Source organism: Triturus cristatus, chromosome 1_2, assembly GCF_964204655.1.
Source record: "Triturus cristatus chromosome 1_2, aTriCri1.1, whole genome shotgun sequence".
NCBI classification, from domain to species: domain Eukaryota; kingdom Metazoa; phylum Chordata; class Amphibia; order Caudata; family Salamandridae; genus Triturus; species Triturus cristatus.
The window spans coordinates 1,121,159,469-1,121,184,590 of record NC_140580.1 but is presented as its reverse complement, the minus strand read 5'-3'; the positions used below and the strand labels follow the sequence as shown (position 1 = coordinate 1,121,184,590).

General features: G+C 46.0%; 1 protein-coding gene across 1 annotated transcript in view; it reads left to right on the top strand.

Moving 5' to 3' along the window:
* The first annotated feature begins 13,459 nt into the window (after window positions 1–13,459).
* Window positions 13,460–25,122, top strand: part of MAPKAP1 (MAPK associated protein 1) — an 826,525-nt gene continuing 814,862 nt past the window's right edge. The window contains exon 1 of the mRNA XM_085613805.1: window positions 13,460–13,692. Coding sequence (XP_085469931.1) covers window positions 13,464–13,692 — 229 coding nt within the window. The 5' untranslated portion in view covers window positions 13,460–13,463. The remainder of the gene's footprint in view (window positions 13,693–25,122) is intronic.

Here is a 25,122-nt window from a genome sequence, read left to right as displayed (position 1 = left end):
TCAGAAACGCTTGCAAGGAGCAAAGAGAATAAAGAAACCGAAATAGAAGTACAAGTCACCGGAATGGACAAATGTGGCACTTCCTGATATACAAGAAAAAGCAGATAGCCAAGAAAGTCTAGGAGTGAGAAATCATGAGAGTTATCTTGTCAGACATCAGAGAAGAGACAGATGATCAGGAAGTTCTGAATACAGATTGTGAACCTAAAGACAAAGACGATTCATGCATGGATAGAAATGACAAAGAAAATCACAAGGAATTAAAACTCCGGTTGAGACACACGACCAGAAAAAGAACCAAGTCGGCAGTCAGAGTCTTGGGTTTAGACGAAGGAAAATTATTGATGAAAAGAGGCTAAGTCAAAAGACACTGATCATTACCGAAATGGCAAACAGAGAAGGTAGAAAACCTACATGTGGGTTTCTCCGAAAATGGTGTAAAATGTGTTTTTGTTGTACGGATTACTAATGCTTGTCTGAATCATATTGGCAATAATAATTTCAGTTAGAATAACATTTGAAGATATAGAAAGACACACCGAGAATAGAACAAACAAGGGAAAGATTGATGACAGTCATGTTACGAAACTGGTAGATAGAACAGAACTTCATAAAGATAAGTTCATATGTGATTTTTCTAATAATGTTTTTTCAAAGTTACTGTACGAGTATGTAAAAACCATGGAGGTTAGGGATTGCTACGTTTGCATGCAGTTACCTGCATCTGTATCCGAAGGTGTCACTTATCATCATCTTCCTTTGACATATGGGATAGCTTGTAGTGTTTTAGCTAGCTTGTTTTATAGAACTGGGAAATTAGAATACTATTACACTGATGTTGATAATGTTTTCTCACAAATACCTGTAGTTCCTGAACTATACAAGGTGATTCCTGGTAGACTCTTATGTGAATTTTTCTTGGAAACAAGGGAATTAACTTTAGAAGGAATGTTTAAAAATAATCTTACTTGTAGTTTGAGAAAAGAAGAGAAAGCCTTCTTGAACATGGTTGAGGAGAGGAGAATTAAGATGCAAAGGAAGGTGTCTGGGGAAAAGATGGAAACAACATTTTGGTATGTTGGAAAGGAAAATCATTTAAAGGGAGAAACAAATCCAGCAGCAATGGCTTTAGATTGTTTAGAAGTTGTGCATCAGTAGAGATAATACTGTCTATGATAATTACTTTGTAGGTGCAAGTGAATGCCATGACTTATATAAAATCATGGGAGGATGGGGATTTAAAGGAGGAAATGATCCGGTATTCCCTGGAATATATTACATTTGTGGGAACAGAGCTTATTATACCGGACCACTGGTATGGAACCTGCTACCTAGGCCTGGTCTTCCCAAAAAATGTCATGTGGAAAGGGGAGAGGATGGTTTGCACGAAATAGGTAGACAACTAACACGTAGAAAGAGGGAGAGTTGGTCAGAAATTATAGGGGATATTTTTGGAGCACTGATACCAGCAGTTGGAATATCTCTGAATGCCCATAAAATTAGAAAATTGTCTACAGTTGTGGATCGTTTATCGACCAGCACAGCTGGAGAGTTCCTGATGGTAAATACTGAAATGGTTGCTATGAGAGCTATGATTATGCAAAATCGACTTGTCCTTGACATTATATTGGCCAAAGAGGGAGGAGTCTGTGGAATGCTGTAAGTGCAACATTGTTGTACTTACATTCCTGATGAAAGTCAAAACTTAAAGAAATACATTAAGAATATAACTGATTTTTGGGCTTATAAGAATAGCTTTCCCGCCCTCTGTTCGCGAATAGACCTTTTAGTAGAATGGTCCTATGTATTAGTCGGACTGTCACTGCTGATAAATATGAACGGTTTCTCTTGAGTAACCCTGCTGCGAGATTCACCAACCATTGCTGTTCCTCCATACCTAATGTTGATCATACACCGTGTACTGATGACTTCTTTTCCCATCTGTCAGTAGTATTGTTATTGAATTGTATAAAAATAAAAAATAAAGTTAAAAAAAAAAAAGAATATAACTGATTTGCATGAAGAAATTGTTCCACTGGAGGTTGAAAGTGTTTGGGAGAAACTTGGTAAAAGTTTTTCTACTATTAAGAATTTATTAACTAAATTAGGTAGTTCTTTTGTGGGTAAAATACTGATACCTGTGACCTTTGTGATTATATTAGTGTTATTATTGAGACTAGGATGTGTGTGTATAAAAAGAAGAAAATTACAAAATAAGATAAAAAGAGAAATTAAGAAAAGAGAAGGAAATAAGAGAAAGAGAGGTAGAAGATATAGAACTAGAATAATTGAAAGAAAACATGTACAAGAAAACAAGAGAGAATTATATGGGAAACACTATGATGTAACCTAACAAATGCAAGGGAACTGAGTAACCATTTCCGAAGAAAATTTGAGAAAAAAATGTGTGATTAGTGGTGATGTTAAAAATCACCAAAGGGGGAATAGATGGAGCAGGTAAAACAACATTTTGTATACCTCCTCTATTTGCATGAAATTAATTACGTAATCATTCTAAGCATTAACTCGTACTAATTCGTTTGAAGTGGAACAACTAACCAATCCTTACACCTTGATAAACACAAGATACACGTGGGACTAAAATGCTAATTGCATGGCAGAACAACTAAGGGGCATATGTATCAAGCTAATTTTTACTCGCAAACGCTGCGAATCGCAAAATACAGCGTTTGCGATTAAAAATTCGCAAAACGGGATGTATTAGGCAAAATCCCATCGCAAAATTAAGGAATTGCTAATTTAGCGATTTCTTAATTTTGCGTAAGCATTTAAGAAATCGCAAATTGCGATTTCTTAAATGATATGTAAAAAGCACCCAAGTTGTGCGATTTATCCTTAAGAAATCGCAAATTACCACCAACTTCCAGTTGGTGCTAATTTGCGATTTCCTTTCAAAATGCACTATTTTTAATTTTGCAAAGTGCCACGTGACGCTCATACATGCCCTTAGGGCATGTATGTGCGCCATATGCACACACATGCTCATTTCAGGGGTGCATCAGGGTGTCATCATGACACCCTTGCACCTTTGAAATTATTCTCAAATAGCGATTAGCAAATTGCGAATTCGCTATTTGAGAATTACTTCCCATTCATTCCTATGGGTCTCCTGGCCCATAGAAATGAATGGCCAGGTATTCCTTAATTGCGATTTCGCAATTTGCTAATCGCAATTAAGGAATTTTAAGAAATCGCAAAAAGTTTGCGATTTTTTAAATACATCCCGTTTTGCAATTCTCAAATAGCGATTCTTTAACAATCGCTATTTGAGAATCGCAAATGGTGATGTTGATACATATGCCCCTTAATTAATTAACTATGGTACGCAAACTAACTTTAGATTGTGGTGAAATAGAGAATTGCATGATTCATGTTGCTTTTGTGATGTTTTGTGCTTTCAGACATTCAGAATGGTGAGTATTATTGCTTTAAATGTTGCTACAAGCTAGGAAAATACTAATATATATTGGGATTAAACATTAGAATCTTTATTTTTATATTCTAATTACTGTTATGTCTGTTCTTTGCTTAAGTTGGCATGCGGGCCTGCTAGGCCGCAGTACTTAATATGGAGCTCCGAAGATGCTGCCGTTATGTGAGCGCGATGTCTACTGCGCAGAATCGGATGGCTCGGGAGATCTCCAAGTGACCTTAGTTCCTGTACCGGCATGTCCCTTGTCAAGGATATGAGCATGGAGGGTTGCCAAGTGATGAACGGTGTGAACTACCAAGGGGACAATAGTTCATTATAACTCTGGAACTTTTGCCTGTAAAACACGGAAAAGGATATACATTTGTCCTCTGCCATGCCAGGTCTCATGGGGGAACCAGTCAGACATGAGAAAACTCGGAGAACTTACAAATTGAAGTGGATTAGCCAATCGGAACACTTTTACCCCTAAATTGTTGCATATTGATCTGAAGTTAGCGGAAAAAGGGTATAAAAGACTCTGATCTGCAAAGGGGGGTGGTTCACTGGGATGATCGTCTATGGCGTTGAGTCTACGTTGAGCTGATGAAGATTTCCATGGTTTACCTTGGGTTTCTTTAAATTCGAGAGAGCGATTCCATCTGATGGTTTGATTATTGTCGTGGGTTGGACAGTTTATCCTGGAGATTGTCGCAGAGATTTGAATAATCCTCTGTGTGATCGGAGGGTCGCCAATTTCGAGATTTTGGTAAATATAATGCAATGCAAAATATATGCTTATGTTCTAAAGATTTGATGTCTTTTGAAATAAATCGACTTATGTTATATTCTGTAGCGCCTAAATGCTAATACAGAGCAAACTAATATTAGATAAACAAATTTTGGATTAATAAGAAATGAGTTTGTGATTCTTTAACTGAGTCCTGGAATTTAAACAAATGTTTCCTAGGCTTTAAAATGTGTTTTAACTGGTTCTAATTCACCATCAACCAGTCAAACTAATTGGTCCATCGACCAAGTGGTTGACTGCCTTGATGTCAAAGTCAGGATTCTATAGGTGCAGATGTATATAATGTAAAGGAATTACTCCTGATAGGTAACAAGGTACCCCCACATGTCCAGCGTCTTTTCTCCTGTGCACAGACTCGAGTGAGACGTATGAGTGTTGGAGTTATGGGCCCAACCAATGAATGAATGTATGAATGAGTTAGTGTGATGACGAGTCTGTGACATAGGGAGAATATGTAAATTTGCCATCTCCGCTGGAGCAGCTGCTGAACTACTGACAGCCATGCACCTGAAATCAGTGAAGTTGGCCTTTACATCCCCGGTCTCTGGTACCACTGTACCTGTTGCAATACTGACACCTGCAGTCAGTGAAGCGGGCCCCTACATCACTGGTCTTTGGGGCAAGTGCACTTGCTGCAATATTGAATGCCACGCACCTGGGATAGGGTTGTGACCTTTCTTAGGAAATAAATATTCTGTTCATTTGTTTACGTTTTGCGATTTTGGTAACATAAGAGAGTTGGTATTTGAAAAGAAGTTGTTCCAAGATGAACATGCAAAGTGTCCGTTTGCTCTAACACTCGTTCTGAAACGATTTAGACATCTCTCAAGTACGTTTTAACTGGCTTCTTTGGGTATTTGCTGTTTTAAGAGTATGTTTCAGAAAGAAAAAATATTGTCTTTCACTATTTTTCCCAATATTTCTATAGGCATGAATTTAAAAATACAGGTCAGGAATGTAGTATCGCGAGAGACGATGGGGCAGCCCATGCCTCTCGCTATGATAGGGGGAAGGTCTGTCAGCAAACACCCCCCGAGAATAAGATTGTGTAAGTGGGCTCGACGGAGGTTGAGACCACGTGAGTGTTTTAATAAAAAGCCCAGGGCTCTGGGCGGGAGTTAGTTTCTGGCTAACCACCGATGCCACACCTGTGTACTGCGTGGTCATTTGCATTGTGGGCCCTGTCATCCACAATATTACACTGGCGACGAGGTGGTGTACCTCTGACCCGCCGTGCCGCCTGTCTGCTACCGCTGCGTACGTACCTGTTGCCGTGCAGGCCCTCCCGCTGGTGTACCGCGCTCGGCGCGCACGTTGCCTGAGTCCCTGTCCGCTGCTGACGCCTCGCAGCAGTCCCGCTACACCATCGAGGATCGCCTGCAGCGACGTGCACACGGAAGGGCTAGAGCGCACAGGCCGGTGCCCTGCAAGACGCATTGGTCGCGGTGAGTGCTCGCGTGCTCTCTGCTGCCCCCTCTGGCCGCTTGGTGTTACCGCGCCCGAATAAGACTTTAGCCCGATTTCACCTGTAGGTGACCCTACCTGGGAGTCGCGCGCTGTAAGCGCATGTGCAGAGCTTCCCTCCCTGCATCTCCAGACACCAACCTCCACCAATAAGCACAGGAGTGGTTTACCAAGCACATCAAGGGAGCCCACCCCTCGAAGTACTCCTGCCCAACAGTGCAATGCTGCCTCACCTCGGGGTCCCATCCCCTCTCTGGCACAGGAACTGCTGCAGGCCTCATGCTTGCGTGCCCCGGCTGTGGGACGGACCCAGCCGCCCGTGGGGTGCATACCCTATCGAGGCCCCGGACACCATCTCCTGCTGGTCAGCCACCGGTGTTGGTACCGCTGCCTGGCGTTTGTACAAGCCTCCTCCTGCCATCGACGCTCTGGTGCCGCACAGACGCCACAGTTTAGCCCTACTGCGCCCCAGGAGTCATCCACAGCGGTGCCACCATGACCACCGTCCCACCCCTGGAGCCTTTCGCTGTCACAGGTCCGCCGCCTTCCCAAACTGCGCATTGGAAGGAATGGGTAGAACGGCTGGAGACATTCTTTGAAGCTGCGGAAATTAAAGAGCGACGACAGCGGTCCATGCTCCTTCACCTGGATGGCGCGGACATCCATAAAATCGCGAAGACCGTCCACGAGGCCGGACCCCCGAAGACCTACGCCACGCTGCGGGATGCCATCGCCGCGCACTTCGAGCCGTATGCCAACTCGGACTACGAACGGTTCCTTCTCCGCCAAGCGAAGCAGCTCCCAGAAGAATCGGTCGACGTATTCTACGCTCGACTCAAGGAGCTAGCAAGCACATGCACCCTGCCTGATGAAGACGATGAGGTGCGAGCACAGTTCATCTAAGGGTGCGCTTCCTCAAAACTGTGTGAACGCGTCCTTGAAGAGCACAACATGCCAATGAAAGACATACTGACCCTAGGACGCTCCAAAGAACTGTCCAAGGCCAGGGCAGCCCATATGGAGCTGAAAGCTCCAGCGGCTATCAAAGAGGAACCAGTCTGTGCTATTCAACCCAATCCGCGAGGCCCACGGCAGAGACCCAGAAAACCTTCAGCCCAAGGACCCGGACAGAATCCTAAACTCTGCCTCTGTGGATGGTGCGGAGGCCCGCTCCCACACGACGAGTGTGCCCAGCTCAAGGAAAGACATGCAGTGCCTGCGGAAAAGTCAATCACTTTTCCAAAGTCTGTCGCTCAAGACCCTCAAGGCGGTCGCAAGGTCCAACTCGACCAGTGCGCGCGCTGGAGCCTGCTCCTGGTAATTCATCGAGCGGAGACATGGACGATGATGAAGCCGCCACGGTGCCTTCCACCTCTGACCGAAAGTGGAATCAGAACTCCGCATGCTGGAAGCGGCTGGAATCATTGAAAGGGTGAGCGGCCCCACCCCATGGGTGTCCCCCATCGTGGTCGCGAAGAAACCAAAGCAGCTGGACGCTGTCCGCATATGCATTGACATGCGTATCCCGAACCTCGCCATCAAACGGTAACGCCATTTGACGCCCACGGTGGATGACATCATAGGCGAGCTTGCAGGGTCAAAGTGTTTCTCGAAGATGGACCTTCGGTCGGGGTATCATCAAGTCCCACTCCACCCAGACTCGCGTCCGATCACGACTTTCTCCACCCACGCCGCCCTGTGGCGTTACAAACGCCTTAACTTCGGGATCTCCAGAGCAGCCGAAGTGTTCCAAAACATAATCAAAACTGTCCTGCAGGGGTTAGAAGGGGTGCTCAATGTGAGCGATGACATCCTAGTCCACGCCCCCTCCCTAGAACACATCGTCCGCCTCAACACAGTGTTCACACGCCTGAGAGACCGCGGCCTAACACTCCACAGGGAGAAATGCGAATTCCTACGCAGAGACATAAGTTTCTTTGGCTATCGATTTTCGGACAGAGGCATCGGGCCGGATCCCGCCACAGTCAAGGACGTTCAAGAAGCGCCAGCCCCCACATAGGTGACCGGAGTCCGCAGTTTTCTGGGAATGGTCACATATTGTGGCCGGTTCATCAAGAACCTGTCAGATCTGACGGGCCCACTGCGAGAGCTCACCAAGACCACTGCCCACTGGACCTGGGGCCCAACACAGGAGCAAGCGTTCCAGCAGACCAAAGCCGCGCTGTCCGCTGACACAACCCTCGTATACTTTGACCCGCGCCATGACTCCCAACTGGTCGTAGACGCCAGCCCCACGGGTCTGCGGGGACTGGGTGCCAGTGGCCTATGCGAGTAGAACTCTAACGCTTACTGAACAGCGCTACTTACAAATTGAAAGAGAGGCCATAGCTATTCTGTGGGGGTGCCGCCATTTCCACATCTATCTATACGGCCACCCATTCACGGTCATAACTGATCACAAGTCACTAATTCCGCTATTGCTAGGCTCGTCGTCCCGGCCCCCTCCACGGATTGAGAAGTGGATACTCCAGCTACAGGAGTTCCAGCTGAAGGTGGAATACCGGCCCAGCACGCAGAACCCTGCCGACTTCCTGTCACGGCATGCCCGGCCAGTCACCCCTCCTGAAGCCGAGGAAGCGGCTGCCACAGAAGACTATGTACGGATGGTAGTCGAGCGGTCCCGACCCCTCCTAATGTCACTGCAGGAAGTCATAACAGCCACCCAGGACGACGACTGCCTCCAAATGGCGATACAAGCGGTCGGCTCTGGAGACTGGCATCTGCTCCAAAACCCGTCGCCTATGCGCACAGCAACAGCTCAAGCCACACTAAAGTCGCTGCACCAGGTTCGTCACGAGTTGTCGGCTGAAGGGTGCCTCCTGCGTGGCCCGCGGTTAGTCCTACCAGCGAGCCTCACCAAACTAGCGGCACTCCTTGCCCATGGAGCGCATCAAGGGCTCGTCAAGTCCAAGAACCGACTTTGGAGCAAAGTGTGGTTTCCAGGCATAGACCACCAAATTGAGTCACTCATACAGCACTGGCCCGCATGCCTCGCCACGAGTCTCCCAAGCAGACCAGCACCGTGGTCACCGAAGCAAGCCCCAGCAGCCCATGGGATAGAGTCAGCGCAGACTTCGGCAGCCTGCCAGGCGGGCGACACATGCTGGTAATTGTTGACGACTTCTCCAGGTACCCTGAGGTAGAGTTTGTTTCCTCCATGTCCCCATGCAGAAGTCATCCCAAAACTCGAAAAGGTGATAGCCACTCACGGGCTGTTTGGAGAACTCCGTACTGACAACGGACCACCGTTCACCAGCATGGAAATCGCCGAGTACCTAGCATCCCATTGGATAAAGCACCGCAAAATTACGCCTCGGTGGCCACAGGCCAACGGCGAAGTAGAGCGCCTGATGGGAACTTTGAACAAAACCATACAGATCGCGTTGTCAGAGGGACTCAACCTAGAGCGAGCTGTATATCAGTTTCTCCGTGAATACAGACTCACCCCTCACTGCACCACAGGTATATCCCCGAGCCGCCTGTGTTCTGGCCAGACAGTGACCGACACCATTCCCCATCACTCTACATGGGAATGAGCCGCAAATCCTCCGAACCTATCAGACCTCAGGCGAACAAAGACTAACGAAGCGGCATCTCAGAGGAGACGCGCCGTAGAGAGCCCCATCGCCGTGGGCGACCAGGTACTTGTGCAGGATCGACACCCCGGAGGAAAGTTCCCGACACCGTTCGAGCGCAATCCATGGACTGTCATTACCGTCAAGGGTACCATGTTGACCGCTCTGAGAGGCTCCGAGACTGTTACCCGCAATGTGTCATTCTTTAAAAAGGTCCCTCCAGCAGAAGAATGCGACCCAGTGGATACCCCTGATCAAGGCAAGACGCCCCAAAGGAGACCTGCAAGTCCGAGGAGCAGAAGGGCGGAACAGGGACAACCAAGCCCCACCGATTATTCACCCAGCCTACAGTCTTCACCGCCATCCGTCCGGGAGTCGGAAGGAGAGCAGAGTGGAGCTTCCAGCCACAGTTCAGCTGACCAGCCTCCAGACTCGCAATTACGGAGCAGTCAAGGCTGGTACCACCTCCGGCCTTGCCCCAAGCTCTCCCAGAAGTACAAGGACTATGTGACTAGTGGCTAGTCGGCGATCGGATCGCAGCCCGGGTGAGCTGTTGCTGCCAACTCCCAAGTAAGACTGTTTCATTTTATTGTAACTCGACCGGTAGCCAACGGTCAGGACTGGAAGCAAATGTTTATGGTGTTTATGGTTATTTCATTGTTGTCTCCTGGTTGAGGAGGAATGTAGTATCGCGAGACACGAAGGTTGAGACCACGTGAGTGATTTAATAAAAAGCCCAGGGCTCTGGGCAGGAGTTAGTTCCTGGCTAACCACCGATGCCACACCTGTGTACTGCGTGGTCATTTGCATTGTGGGCCCTGTCACCCACAATATTACAAGGACGGTCATAAAAAAAAAACACCAAGACAGGTGGCAAGCCTAATCTCGACCATCATACCGAGCGAGGCCTCTCCATAACCTTTCCCCAAGAAATCCCCTTACTTATCCCTCCTATCAGGTGACTCGGTGACTGTAGCTCGCCGCCCCATCCCTTCCTCTCCCGGTAATCTCTTTGTATCTTTTCCCTGCTCCCCCGTATGCCCACCTTTTTTCTGCAAGCCATGTTCAAGGCTTCGTTTTTTAGGTCTCGGCTCGAAGGCTGCGCTTGCGCAGTCTCGATCCGAGATTTAATGACTTGGAGAAGAGGGGCTTGAACCCGCCCCTCTTCTCCCCTGTTCTCCATTGGCTGGCCTCTTGAATGCTGGCCAGCCATTGGAGAAGAGGTCCGTCATTCCGATTAGGCCCCGTCCTTTTCGGATCGGGGGGCGTGTTTTTTGCAGAAAGTCTAATTATCTCCTCCAGCCAATGGCAAGAGGAGATAAAAGCAAAACACGCCCCCGAATCCGAAATCGCCACTGCGTTTCTCCAAGGCATTTCTGCTTCGCCTCGGAGAAAGGCGGTGGTGTCTTCCGGTGCCCTCGGCTTGTTCCTCTTTACTTGTTGATAATGGTGCGGGATCTCGCTGCTCTGATACCCCTCCGGTTCGTAATTCAATTTCTGCTTCCTGAATTAATGAGGGAGATTTTGTCTCAGCGGTATGCACGATTTCAACCCCCAGAGCGACATGATAATGGTGCGGGATCTCGCTGCTCTGATACCCCTCCGGTACGTAATTCAATTTCTGCTTCCTGAATTAATGAGGGAGATTTTGTCTCAGCGGTATGCACGATTTCAACCCCCAGAGCGACATGATAAGGGTGCGGGATCTCGCTGCTCTGATACCCCTCCGGTACGTAATTCAATTTCTGCTTCCTGAATTAATGAGGGAGATTCTGTCTCAGCGGGATGCACGATTTCAACCCCCAGAGCGACACCTGTCTGCAGCACAGGGTCCAGAGATAAACGGCGTTGTGTCAGTTCAATTTCATGGTTCAAAACTGTTGTGGCTCTGGTTAAAAAAGAGTCAAGGGTTCCCACAATTCTACCTCCCAAGCGGTCGTTCGGGGTCTTGCGCTTAATCATTTTACTCCTCTTGAAACGGACTATAGAAGTTAAACAACAAACTGCATACGGCAAACAGACAAATACAAAAGGGTTAAAATATACAGAACAGGGGCCGGTACCTGTGCGTGGGGTCACGATATCCAATGTCAAGGGGGGGATTGGGGGGGCTAGCCCAGCCTCCTCCTCCTCGGCGTGGACAGGCTTGCCCTTGGCCCCCGTGCTGCGGGCCAGCGCCTCGTTCCTATAGCACGTCCGCGCTAGGGCTGCTGGTGGTTGTGGTCCCTTTGATGCTATGTGCAGTCCGTGTGTCAGGGCAAAACAGCGGGAGACCAAGAGTGTTTTTTTTGGCAGCCACCAGTAGTCCGAATAATCAATGTGTAAATATGTGCTTCCTAAAGCAGATCCTTTGCAAACGTTGCTGCAAAGTGCAGTCTTTAGGCTCCTGGAAATGCCTGTGTTTCCTCAGTAAAAATGTCCATATTATTATTTCTAACTCTGCCTCTGACACAGGGGTCCAGTCTTTGTGGTGTTCTTGGTGCGCAGTATTTGTTCATCTGTAAGTGTCCAGGCATGAGACCTCTCTTCCATGGCATCCAGGGAGATGAGAGTGGCGCCAGCTCAGCCTGCTGTCAGTGCTGGGTTAGCTTCTGGCCTGTGTATTTATTGCTTTGCCTTCATATTTCTTTATTGGACAGGCTTGCTTTGACAGCAAATGTAGTTCATATTTGAGTGATGTCTGCTATTGGGGCACTGGGAGTGATAGCTGTGTCTCTGGTGTTGGTTGGTTGATGTGTGTGTCATACCATTGATGCTATGTTTCAAAAATTCTATAGTGTTTTTCCAGAAATCTGAAGCGGTTCCATGTCTAGTGGGAATAGCCAATCGTGCCCTGTTTTGTTTCCTGTAAATTGTGAAAAATCACAATCCCCTGCTTTCGAAGGATAAAAGCAAGATTTAATAAACTACCCAGACCTGTCCTCGAGGAATTTGAGAACTTTTGTTTTCCTCTGTATGTAATTGCAAACTAGGGGGCAGATGTACTATTTCCTGCTCCCAAAATACTGGTCGCAATGTGTGACCAGTATTTTTGCAGCAGTACAGAATTTGGAGAACCAACCTTTGTACTAATAGTTCCAAATTGTAGTAGAGCGGAATCTAAGTATCAATCATCAATCAAATCTTAATAATAATATTACATATTAATCCATTTAATTAATTAATTAATACAACTAATAAATGTTAATCAATCAAAGTATCAATAATCATGAATACTAATGAGGTAGGTTGCAAATTGTAACTCACTACGGTTGGTTACCATCAGAGAGATGGTGCCTTGCTGTGGTTAGGCAGACTACCATGTCATTGATTGTAGTTTAATAAAGCAAACTTTGTTTCAAATGCAGCCTGTTTTCCTTAAATGAAACTGGGCTGCGTTTAAAAATAAAAGTGTACTTTTTTTTAGTTTGTGTAAGAGTTGGCAGTGGTCCCATTGACCATTGCTTATTCTTCAACAAACTTTGTGTTTACATTCACAAAGGGGAAGGTGTTTCTAGGAGACCCCTTGCCGTTTTCAAATGCATTACTACCTCCTTTCAGGTGTTGGTAAAATAATAATGTTTTTAGACCAGATTCTGTTGTCAAAACATTGATACATAAGCTATTGATTTGGTATTCCAAATACACCTCCTTTCCAGTATCCATTCAGAAAACCATTCTAGGAGCAAGAAAAACTTTTCTGACTCATAAAGTGGGATTAGTACAATAACAAAAATCATTTTAAAGGTCGCAGATGCTGAATTGGAGCATTTGCAACCGTAACAAGCATTTACAATGCAATGGTCTCGGCATTGGTAAAGTTAGAGCTATTGGCATTGCTCATGACATTATTTTTGTTTGTTTTTGTTTTTAAAACATTTAAAGAAACGGCATTGTCATGAGCAATGCCAATAGCTCTAACTTTAAGAATGCCGAGACCGTTGCATTGTAAATGCTTGTTTTAAAAGTGTGCCTTGTTTAAAGCGTTGTGTAAACGCAGGGAAACAATTTCTAATGAGGATGTTTTGGCCAATCGGATTCGGAGCTAGCGTCCCTTGCGCTAGTTTGCTTTAGCTGTAGCCAATGAGGACTAGCTTTAAATGAACCAATCAGAACCGCGCCTGCCCAAAGACACACCTGAAGGCACAAAAGGCGAAACTCCTATAGGCTGCGGGGTCAACCAATGAAAGCAGCAGCAATATGGACCTGTCAAAGTCTGGTCAGGACAGCCGGTGTTTCTGACTGCAAAAACGGGAAACTCCACAGAAGACGGTGCATTTCTTGTCCGTCTTCTATCTCAGTCGCCTTCTGTTGGTGTTCGTCATCAGTATGCGTCAGCAGGATCAGAGACAGTGGCCTCCTCCTACTCCAAGACCCATCCAGGCGCTCTTGTGACGGGCGTCACTTGCAGGGTGAGTAGTGTTGAGGTTTTTTCTGACTTTTAGACATGTTGTACAGCAGCTGCGATGATGCACAACATGGCTAAGACAATATCTCACGTACAGGCGAGATCAGTTTGGCTTTGCCAATGCTTGTTTTTCCCTGTTGCTAGAATTCGGCTCAGCCCATACATCCCACAAACTCGCCACCCACTCCAAACCTCTGACTCAGTAAGCGTGCTGCTACCTTGACTCTGGTGGCGCTTGGGGACGGCTCCAACGTGTATTTGCTGACATTAAATCCCAGGGAATCTGAGCCTATTGCGTTCAGCATCTAATCATTAGGGTCAGTGGCCCTAATGATAATTGACACTGCCTCACCCTTAGAGCTCAATAGCCGAGGGAGGAACTGGCCTGCATACAACATAAACCGTGTGTGGCTTGAAGTGCAGGGACGGTGTACACAGGGCAGTTTGTGCTGCCATTGGCATCAGCTGGTATCACAATGCCAGCTCTTGACTCAGACTGGCTTTGTTTACAAAGCACAGCCAGCTCCTGCCGGAAAAAAAAGAACAACAGTTACTTTCAAAAACTAAATTCAGGCTTAAATACTTCCTGGCGGTTTAGTATTTCCAAACACTGCAGAACCATCCCCAAGGTCAGCGTGTACTTTGTTTTATTTTCAGGTTCCCTTATTTTCTTCCTATTTTAATTTCAATAAGATTTTAATGAGATTGTGTCATATACAACTGAAACAAAAAATCACAAAACTAAACAAGTAGACATAAAAAAAACAGAGAACATGCACATTGTCTCGCGTGATGTTACTGGGCAAAGCCTGTAAGGTGTAAAGTCTGAGGTACAGTTCGATTCCTTCTGTTTCTCTATAGGCTGCCCTACCCCCTCTATTCTAGTAAGGGGTCAGAGGTATGAAAGGGGAGAAAGGACCTGAGCGGAGATAAGGGGTCAGAGCGGGGAGAGAGAGAGAAAACTTGCTCGCGATTGTTCAGAAAGGTAGGAGACAAGTCGCTGATCTCGCCTTCTTCATGGAGGTTCATAGGGGCCTAGGTACTTGTCCATAGATGCCCACATTCCTCTGTCGGGCTGCCTCCACGGTGAGTCTCGTAGAGACATCACGTCCGCACCTCTAAGGTATGTCACCCAGTTGAGCCACCCTTTAAACGATGCCTTGGATGTGTCTTCCAACTGGTTTAGAATCATTTTAACACCTGCTGTTAGTAAGAGATCGAGTAGGTCGCTATCTTGTTGTGTGAGTGGTTCTGTTCTAATAGGGGTTGTTACCAGGGTGGCAAACTCTGTTTTTTTAAATTCTCTATTTATGTGAAGTAGCCAGAGGCTTCTGCACACTCTCTAATAGCAAGAAATAGAAAACTATAAATACAAAAGTACATAAAATGAAAATAACATTAATCGTAATAGAAGGGTAACATGATTTTACAGTCCTTCAGAACATCCCCTAATAATTGCAATGCCTCGATTAGTAGCATCAACCTGCACCTTTTACACTTGTGACCCCCCAAATGTGTGCCCACCACTCTCCATACTATTCTCACAAACCGCGTACACTTTATCACTCACATGCTTATTCAATTCAGTGCCTGACTGCCCCCGTCTGGTGCTCATTCTTTTTTCCCTTGCAACTCCCTCGTTCTGTATTCACCATACCCCTGCAGGCTAAAAAAGACAGAAGTGTTATGACGTGGTCAGCACTGGCCGTTCATAGCGCTTTTTTCCCTTTACTTTAAGTCATGTTACACAGCAGCTCGCGCTGATTTGCAGCATGTCTTAAAGACGTTGACAAGGCCAATAGATTTCACATAGGCGAGACCTATTGGTTTTACCAGTGCTTGTTAAACATTCTAAGCATAAGTACAACATGTTCTAATAAGCCCATTTTTACTTACCACATTATTTTCCTTTCCTGTCATGTCTATCTTCCTGTGCATACATTTTACTTGACCTCGCAATTTGATTCTGACACTGCTTCTTTGTACTATTCTTCTTGATAAACTTGACCATGATTTTTGCACTCCTTTTCTACATACAATTTTGTTTTCTTTAAAGTAATCAAATACTTTTTATGGTTGAGGTTCACTAGAAAGGTTTAAACAAGTAAATCTGGATGTTTGAAAATAATGTCTTGTATGTGAACTTCTGATACTATGCTGCAGATCTTAGAACACAGTTACCACTTTCCTGCAATCTGTCCCATGAAATATTAATGTTGAGTAGATGCTAAAGATGGACATAGTAATTTCATCTAGCCCATCATCTGCAATGGGCTTAGCCAATAGTAAGTATTTGGCATACAGCTGTAGACTGGCTTCCCATATTTTTTAAAATATGCTACAAAGCATCACACTCTTCCACTTCCCTAAAGATTGTATCTTAAATGGGCCCTCTTTATCTCGGATCACCTTGAGCCTCTATCCCTGTCCTTTAACTGACCTCCTCCGCCTCATCACTTTCATTTTTTGCACATACACTGATGACACGAAAATCCTCCCAAGCCCTACTTTTATGTTTACACTGTGAGTACCTGAATGTGCAATAGGTGGCTGAAACACGCTGCTTTGCGCGATAGAAATGCTTTTTCTCGGTTGATGCCCACTCCTGGGCAAAAGAAAAGTTCTGTGGTCCCATTTTATGTCTCCCTGCCACTGAAGTAAAGCTGTAAGAGGCCATGGAATTCACGTTTGTCCTTTGAGGCGCAGGCAGTAGATAGGTGAGTGGTTTTTTTACAGACTAGGTTCAATGACATTTTATTTACTCTTGACCATTGCCTGTTTTTGAGACCCTGATAATGAAATACTCAACCTGAGTGTTGAGGGGACACCCTTCTACAATTCCTTCCTCGATTCTGTCCTGGTATTTGAGTTAGGAAAGTTCAAGATTTTCTAGTGGTGAAACGAAATAAAGCATTAATGCTCCTAATTTGAGCAATAAGAGATTTGACTGTTCTCTAAGCTGACAATACAGTGATAATTTCTCAAACACAAAGAAGCTTATAAAATCATTTCTATGTATGTTCTAACTGTGAGTGAAAGGAATCTAAGTTAAGCGTGCTAAAATCATTAAACATGTTGAAATGTTCAAGGCTATGTGCATGTTAAAAAATAGAATATTTAAGTTGTGATGGATTGTTCATCCTGGGATCACCTTTCATGGAACAAATAATGGCACATGCAAGTATAAATATAGGTACAGGTGTAATGTTTAAGCAACAATCTTGGATGGAACTGAGGTCTGGTGTGTAGAACATGACATTTCTGGAAGAGATTCAGAATTATTATGTGTGCAGTGTTGAAAATACCTAAACACACACCATGGGCAAATATAGCTAAATAAAGATTTACTGCTGCCAATATTCCACAATTAGCAGCCTTATACTTTTTAGATCAAGCCTAGGCAGTGTGCATGCGCTGTTTTGGAGACCTGCTGTATTCCTTCTGTGGGCTTTGAACACGCCCACGGCTTTTCATTGGTTGTTTCGTATTCCTTTTGAAATTCCTTTGGTTTAGTTGGCAAATACTTACATTTGTCTCGCCTTTTGGCTGTTTTGTTCTCGCCCTGGAGACTGCCCCTGCTACATGGATCCTTTCACTATCGGCCATATGTTTACTTTTGGCGCACTACTTTTTTATTTAGCATTTGTTACAACTTTGGCTGGCATCCTTCTGAAGTCGGTGCACTGAATCCCGTCTTGCTGGAATTTTATGAGTATGTCTGTTTACTTTTTTTTTTTTGTATGTTGACGGGCTACTTTAGGAGTATGTCTGTTTACTTTCTTTGTATAAGGTATTTAAACTTTCTTTTTGGTATATATTTTGTCCATTTGGCTTCTTTGGAATGACACGCCACCTCTGCAGTGCAGCTTCAGCACATTGGGTTCTCTCCTCTTCCACTATGCAATAAAGGTATATGTGCTTCCGTTTATATTGAAAGCGTACAGCCAAATTCACATGTGTGTGCCTATAAATGTGAGTGAGAGCTACAAATAGCGGGTGAGTTAAGTTGTTGTCACGCCTGTGATGCTATATTCAACAGAAAAGAGTGCGTCAATAACATAATTTAGTAGGCTGCAGTAAGGGATCAGTACCTTAGGTGGCTAATAGAGGTCCCTTTAGAACTCCAGAGGGACATCTGGTAGCAGCCTGTGGTACTGCACCCTTTCCTTGTTTTGTGGGTTCTCTTCTGTTGCTTATGGTACTGCTGGGATTTTTTGGGGAAATTATTTTTATTTTGTATGTTGACAGCTGTTATAGGAGTGCGTCTGTTTACTTTCGTTGTATAAGGTATTGCGGCTTTATTTAAACAAAATATTTTGTCCCTTCTGCTTTTTAGGGCTCGCGCCCTGCGTTGCAGAGGCGAGAGCCATTTTGTAGGGTGTTTAGAAACGGAGCCTGGATTTCCTTTTGGAATCCGCGATTGGCCTTTGAGTGCGTGTTTTTCCCAAAGACGGCACGCAATAGGACAAAGGCGGATGCATTGCTCCGCCCACGGCCTATTGGTGTCTATTACGCGCACCAAAGGCCATATGGTTTCAATTATCGTGCCCAGACACGGGCGCAATAATTGAAAACACATGTTCGCTGTGGGTGTGTGTTGTTTTACAATAGTGATCGCAAAAGCGATCGCTTTCAGTGCCACTTGTTATATTTGTGTTTGCTCACTGATAAACTAGATACATTCCGTTTATCTCCTGTAATGAGTAGAGCGTCTCCTTGCCATACTCCATATTCTGACTGTCTGGCGCTTCGAAGAAGAGGCGCCTGTGCAGGTGCACATATAGATTGTTTGCTGTAGAACCCAGCAAGATGTTCAACCCAATAAAGTTAAGTGCAATCCAAGAGAGCAAGAGCATCTCCGTAATTAAAACCCCCTTGTCATGTGCGACCGTTTAGCCAACAGCACTAATGATGCAAGGGCATTTGTAACCCTCGTTATTAAGGTATGGTCCATCTTCACTCTGCAAATTAATTGTTGTTTGGCATAAAACGCAGGGCTGGCTAACACTGTCGTAGGGGACATTGGAGCCACGTGGCAGCTATGCAATTCTGCCACCGCACCTCTGTCCCGTTCTACTCAATACCTCTGCTCTTCCCTGAACTAGCAGAGAATAAATCAGGATCTCGCAACAAAAGCTCAGCTGTTTCCCGCCTTTTAAGTTTTCTCTCAAAAGGCAACTCCTTAACTCCCTCTCGTGACTCAGTATCGCTGCTTAATCTCGCATCGTCGGCCTCCCATTTTACCTACAACGCCCCGTTAGTAGTGACGTCATACACACCCCGCTCCCTCTGTCTCCGATGACGCCATGGCTCCGATCACACATCTGGTGTCATTGGACCGCCCCATGCCGTTCACCTGCCTCTAGAAATGTCATCGTCCCGCCTCTGTAGCCAAGGTGCAGAGCTCCCGATGAAAGCGAATTGAAAAACTTTTATAGAGTAGTCTGTACCTTTTCCAGGCTTACGATTGGTTCACACTGTGTTCGTCACCAGGACTGCGACGCATGATTGGAAGGTGTCCTCTTGTTGCTTTTAGGCGGTTAGGCAGCGGAGTGGAGGAGTTCAGCAGCCCCAGAGTAGGAGGGTCTGTCAGACGTGCTCGGAGGGCTGGTTTACTAAGTTGACATGCCTCTGATGGCAGAATTAACGATGGGCCAGCTGTTGGAGTAATGTTATTTTATGAAGTGCAGCTTAAAGCTCTACTCTAGGTTTTACAATTACATGCCAACAGAGTCCCCGTGGAGTGTTAATTAACCTCTGCGAGTTGGTGCTTCATGTTGCGTCCACATGTTGCTTTTTTACCAATTGCCAACATATGTGGCAAATAGTCAATCTCCTTTTATACGATGCCCACATTAGGCTTTTTCCCTCACAAATTGCGTACTCTGCCCTACACCGCACCTATTCTAATTGCCATTACTGGGCTTTGTTACCAAACTCTTTTGTACTTCATCTTTAGTAGGGCTAAATGTTCTGGTCACCCCCCCCCCTTCCCTCGGAGCACACGTCTGCTCAGGGAGCATCTCCTCGCTTTAGCTTTTCTCTTACTCTCTTCCTTCTCATGCTCCACCTCTCTCGCTCCTCCAGCTCGCGCCCTCCTTCACGCGCTAGCCATTCTAATGCCTCATGCACTCTCCCCGTTCCCTCTCGCCACTCCCCTTTCCTGTCTCTCGCCTAGCTCCCCTTTCCTGTCTCTACTCTTGCTCCCCCTTTTTTCTCTCCTCTCCTGCTTCTCTCTTGATCTCTCTCCCTCTGCACCTTTCTCTTCTCTCTTCACCCAATTTCTCCCTTCTCCTCTCACTCTCTCCATCTGCTCTCTTTTCCACTCCTGTCTTTGTCCCCCTGTCTTTCCTTTTCACCCTCTGCTCTCCACCCATTCCTTTTGTTTATTAATCGGACATCTCTGGATACACAGCTACTGCCGTGTACTTATGGCAACATGTTTGGGTACGGTGTCTTTGAGAATGTGGGTGAAGGGCTGGCATGTGGCAGGGTGTCTCTTTTACACACCCATCCGTCCTCCTTCATGGGCAATCTGAAAAGCTTGACGCTTGGGCGCACACGAAGCCTTCTCCCCACCCCCGTGTTCGCACATTTTGTATCCTAAATTACATCATGCCTTACGCTATTGGCACCGGACAGTGGCAGTACAACCGAGAAGGGGTGCTACCCTTTATTGGTATAGTACCAGCAATGCCCAGCAGGGGTGGCGACCTATTTAAATGGAGCCGTACTGCTAATTCTACAGCATCAGCCCCCCTCCCCCCAGAAGACAAATATGTGCCTTAATAAGTCAGCAACAGCACTCCACAGGAGTCTTGTTGTACTCGTGATGCGACAGTGCAAGCAGTGTTCTACAGTGAAAATGACCAGTGCTGACACTGCCCAGGAGGGCGATTATATGTTTAATGAAATAAGAATAGCCTACCCAGCTGAGGTGGTACACACGTCATGGGTACAGTGTCAGTGCTATCCTGCAGTGCAGTTATACGTTTACTAAGACCGCGCCAGTACTGCCTGGCAGTGGAGATGCATGTTTGATGATACAGCGCCAGCACTGCCCAGCAGGGATGCTACACTTGAACCGGGGCACTGCAAGCACCACCCGGCAGTGGAGATAGACATTAATGAGCAGGGCTGCTAAAAATGGAATGGGACAATGCACCACTACCAAGCATCAGTTACACGACTCTCCGCATGGCACAAACCTGTCAATTCTCATTTGTTAGCCGCTGTCCGCATCTTCGTCGACCTTACTTTTTGTGTGTGCAGTTTGAGCATGATCCAGCCCAATGTTATTCACCCTTTCTCCCTCCACCTCCTTTAGTCATGTAGCAAGAGGGCCGCGAGACCCTAATTCAAGGGGTAAATACCTCCTTCACCCCGAGTTGGGTAGTAGTGATTGGGGCTTAATGGGCTTCTTACACCCTTTTACCCTGCTGCACCAATGATACTCCATCCCTACCATTGGTGTCTCTATGTATTAGTGTGTCTGTCTCACGGGGTGCGTCTGTTTCTCAGCGTGTGCATACATGTGTGCCCGTTTGTAGTGCGGTTTCTATGTATGTCTGTATGCGGGGGTCAACAGGGGGTAAAAGACATTGTCATTTATAATGCCATTACTTGATTAATGCTTCACGAAGGGAAAAAAAAAACAATAACATTTTCAATGCGAATAGCACAGAACAATGTAATTGCGAGACCTATTGCATTGTAAATGCTTGTTTAAAATGACGCCTCAGCACATTGGTTTATCTCCCCTTTCACTATGCAATAAAGGTATATGTGCTTCCGTTTTATCTTGAAAGCGAACAACCAAATTTCCATGTGTGCGACTGCAAATGTGAGCGTGAGCTACAAATAGTGAGGGAATTCAGTTATCGCCATGCCTGTGATAATGCAACAAAAAAGAGCGCGGCAACATCATCTTTTTGTAGGCTGCATTAAGGTATTGCAGCTCTATTTTTGGTTTATATTTTGTCCCTTTTGGCTTTTTAAAATAGTGCCTCCACAGTACATTGGTTTCTCTCCCCTTCCACTATGCAATAAAGGTGTATGTGTTTCCTTTTATATTGTTTGCATGTGTGTGCCTGTAAATGCAGGTGAGAGCTAGAAATAGTGGGTGAGTTTAGGTGTTGCTGTGCCTGTGATACTGCAATCAACAGAAAAAAAGAGCAGCAACAACATCTTTTAGAGGGCTGCATTAAGCTTGCAGTACCTTATGTGGTTTTTCTTTTATTTCTCATGCTATTGATGGGATATTCTTTTGAAATTATTTTTAGACGTTTCTGACGTCAAGTTTCTGTGGTCTATCAGAATCAGTCACCACAACATTATTTTTCCAACAGTAAAACCATTTCATTCTGCACCTGCTGCTTCAAAGGGGGCAGACCTTGTGTAGGAAGCCGTCTCTTTTATGGTCTACCAAAAAGAGGTATGCTGTGCAAAGAGTCGAGGCCAGCTATTCCCTTACTAGAAGATAGGGGCTTTCTCTAGTAAGCTTAAGATGCTCTTTTAGGTGGTAGTGTTGTCGAGTAGCTGAGGCCTGTCAGAGAGGAGTGTTATACATCTGCAAATACGCACATTAGTTTAAAAAAAAAAAGTTTTATTATCAAAAAATGTGACAAAACATTATAAAGACATCACATCAAATAAAAAAAAAAAGACCGGATAGCAGCGTTGCACATTATGAAACGTAATACGGAATAAAGCAATTTTGGAAGCGGTAAAGGAGTTTTGAGGGATAAGTATACCTTATAGAATCAAAAACAAATTATAAGTTTACGTACAATAAACAAAAGAAAAGATATACATCTCGTGATTCGAGGTGGATTCCATAAACAACATTATACGAAGTGCCAATCTAATACCAGAGGTGGTGTCAATAGTGTAACTGCGATAGCCTACCAGTAGCCATGAACGATGCATTTAGGGGAGCAGTGATCTAGCAGGTGCAGTTGGAGATCCGACTATAGTCTGCTCAACATGTGGGGGGACTGGTGGTGTGGGGGCAGCCTGTGATGAATGAAGTGTCGCTGTAGGTATGTGCGATAGACTCACCAGATGTCACCGGGCCTGGAGGTTGGAGGCTGGATGGAAGCGTATATTTCAGATTGCACACTGCAATACGCCATACTCCGGAGCCCGGCCGCCTTGGTTGGGCGAGTCTTGGCTCCCCAAAGAGTGGCTATCTCGCGTTTCACCAGTAATAGGGCAATCGCTGTAAAGCGTCTGTAGCACAGTTTGAGTCATTGAACCATCCCAAGCAGTCCCATCTCCGCAGAAGGTACCAGAGGCGTTTCTATTATTTGAGCTAGCACTGCAAATACTTCCCACCAATATGGGAGAATGTGACGGCAGGACCAGGACATGTGAGCAAAGTCGGCATTCAGGGTGTTGCATTTGGGGCAAGTCGCTGACTTAGGAGCGTCAAATTTGGCCAGTTGGGCAGGGGTCATATAAATCCTATGAATTAATTTAAAATGAAGCAACTTGTGTCTGTGATTTGGGGACACCCTGTGGGTTTGCTCTAAGCAGTGGGGCCCATTCTTTGTCGGTTAGTGGACGTTCTATATCTGCCTCCCATCGTTGTCGGGCCCGCTGTCCCACCTTGTCCTGAGTGCCACGCACGCCTTGTATAGTTTTGTGACCAAATGTGATCCTGTGTTATCGGCTATGAGGAGGGTGAGCAGGGGGGGGGGTCCTCATATGGGGCAGGATAAGTGGAAAATGTAGTGCGGAGCGTCTCCTGAAGACTGGCCACATTGAGAGAGTCCACGCCGGTGAGCCCAGGGAGTTGTGTTAGATCGGACAGTTTACGTGCCCGCCGATCCGGGAATAAGGATCCAAAAGTGTCAAGCCCCAGCTTAGTGAAAGTTGCAAGCCCCCCTCTCAGTAGTTAGAGGTAAAAAGGGGTTATTGGCGAGTGGGAGCGCGGGTGAGTAAAGGGGACCGGACCCGTATAATCGATTCAATTTGTGCCAAGCCCAGCACGTAGTGGCCAGAGGTTGAATGTCATGTGTATCAACGGGGACTCCCTTTGGGAGTAGGGATGCCAGGGGAGTCGGAGCAGCTAACTCCTTGCCTGTTTTTGTGTAAGGTATTCTGGCGTCGGGATGAAACCAGTGATGAGCAAATTGTGCCTGTGCCACTAGAAAATACAATTGTGGGTCCGGGACCGCGAATCCTCCTCGGGCATATGGAAGGGTAAGGGTGTCCCAAGCCACCTGCGTTCTACGGCCTGCCCACACCAGTTGGTTTAGGAGACTACGTAAGTGGATAAAAAACGCATTAGTGAGTGGGGTAGGTATAGTGCGAAAATAATAAAGGAAACGGGGTAGTACTTTCATTTTTACGAGGGCGATACGGCCGGCCATAGAGAGAGGCAGTTGTATCCACCTATCTATTTGCGAGGTAAGTTGATCCAAAGCAGGTCCATAATTCAGCTCTATGACCTGGCCCATATCTCTGTGCAATTGTACCCCAAGGTATTTGGTGGTCTCTCGGTCTACTCGCAGGCGGTACTCCGCCTTGTCTGCTGAATTGTAGGCCACTGAATAAGTGCTTTTCCTGAAGGTGACGGATCGCGATAATAAATAGGAGCGGGGACTATGGGCACCCCTGACGTGTACAATACGCACATTAGTTAATTAATTATGCATATGACTCAATAAGGAGATCCGCACCAGTTTATAAAAATAGCACGTATCTTTATATATGTTTAGGCACCAGAATCAATACAATCAGGTAAGTATGTTTTTCAACAGAAATACTTTTCCATTTAAAAAGTCGAAACTTAATGCATTTTTCAGAAGCTGCAATGTTATCCAAAGGGAGGAAAAACAAGTGCAGCATTCAGGTACAGTACAGCGACTTACGAGTACAATTTCCTGGACTTAAGGCGCGCATGGGGCAATGTCCAAGGCAGCACCAACAGGTCACCTCTGGTGGCACTGGGGCGGCCGGGTGAAGAGTTGCTTTCCAGCGTTGGGTGCCCAATGTTACCCTTTGGGGATCGGTCTGGTCAAAAATAGGCTGCAGGCATTCGGTCTGAACCAAATGTGTGTGGGGGTACTTGTGGGAATTTCAGGTCTCACGATCCTTGGGGACACTTTGGTCCTCTTCTCCAAGGGCCTGGGGCGACGGGTGCAGAGGCAACTTCAGGCATCAGATTTTCGTAACCAGGAGTACTCGCATTAGAGGGGTCCTGCAAACAGAGGCTGCAGCGGCGTCCGAGAGTTCACTAAGGGCAAAACCAAAGTGGACTCTGTCTTTTGAGGGTATGGGGACCACGCTGACACTGTTGGCCACTTCAGCTCGGGCTAGGAGGCGTGGTGCAGTGGTGCTTTGCAGCGTCTGACTATTTTCACTTCTGGAGTCTCTCGGTCTTCCTTGGGCTGTCTGCAGGGGAGCAGCGCCACTTTCATGGGAGTCC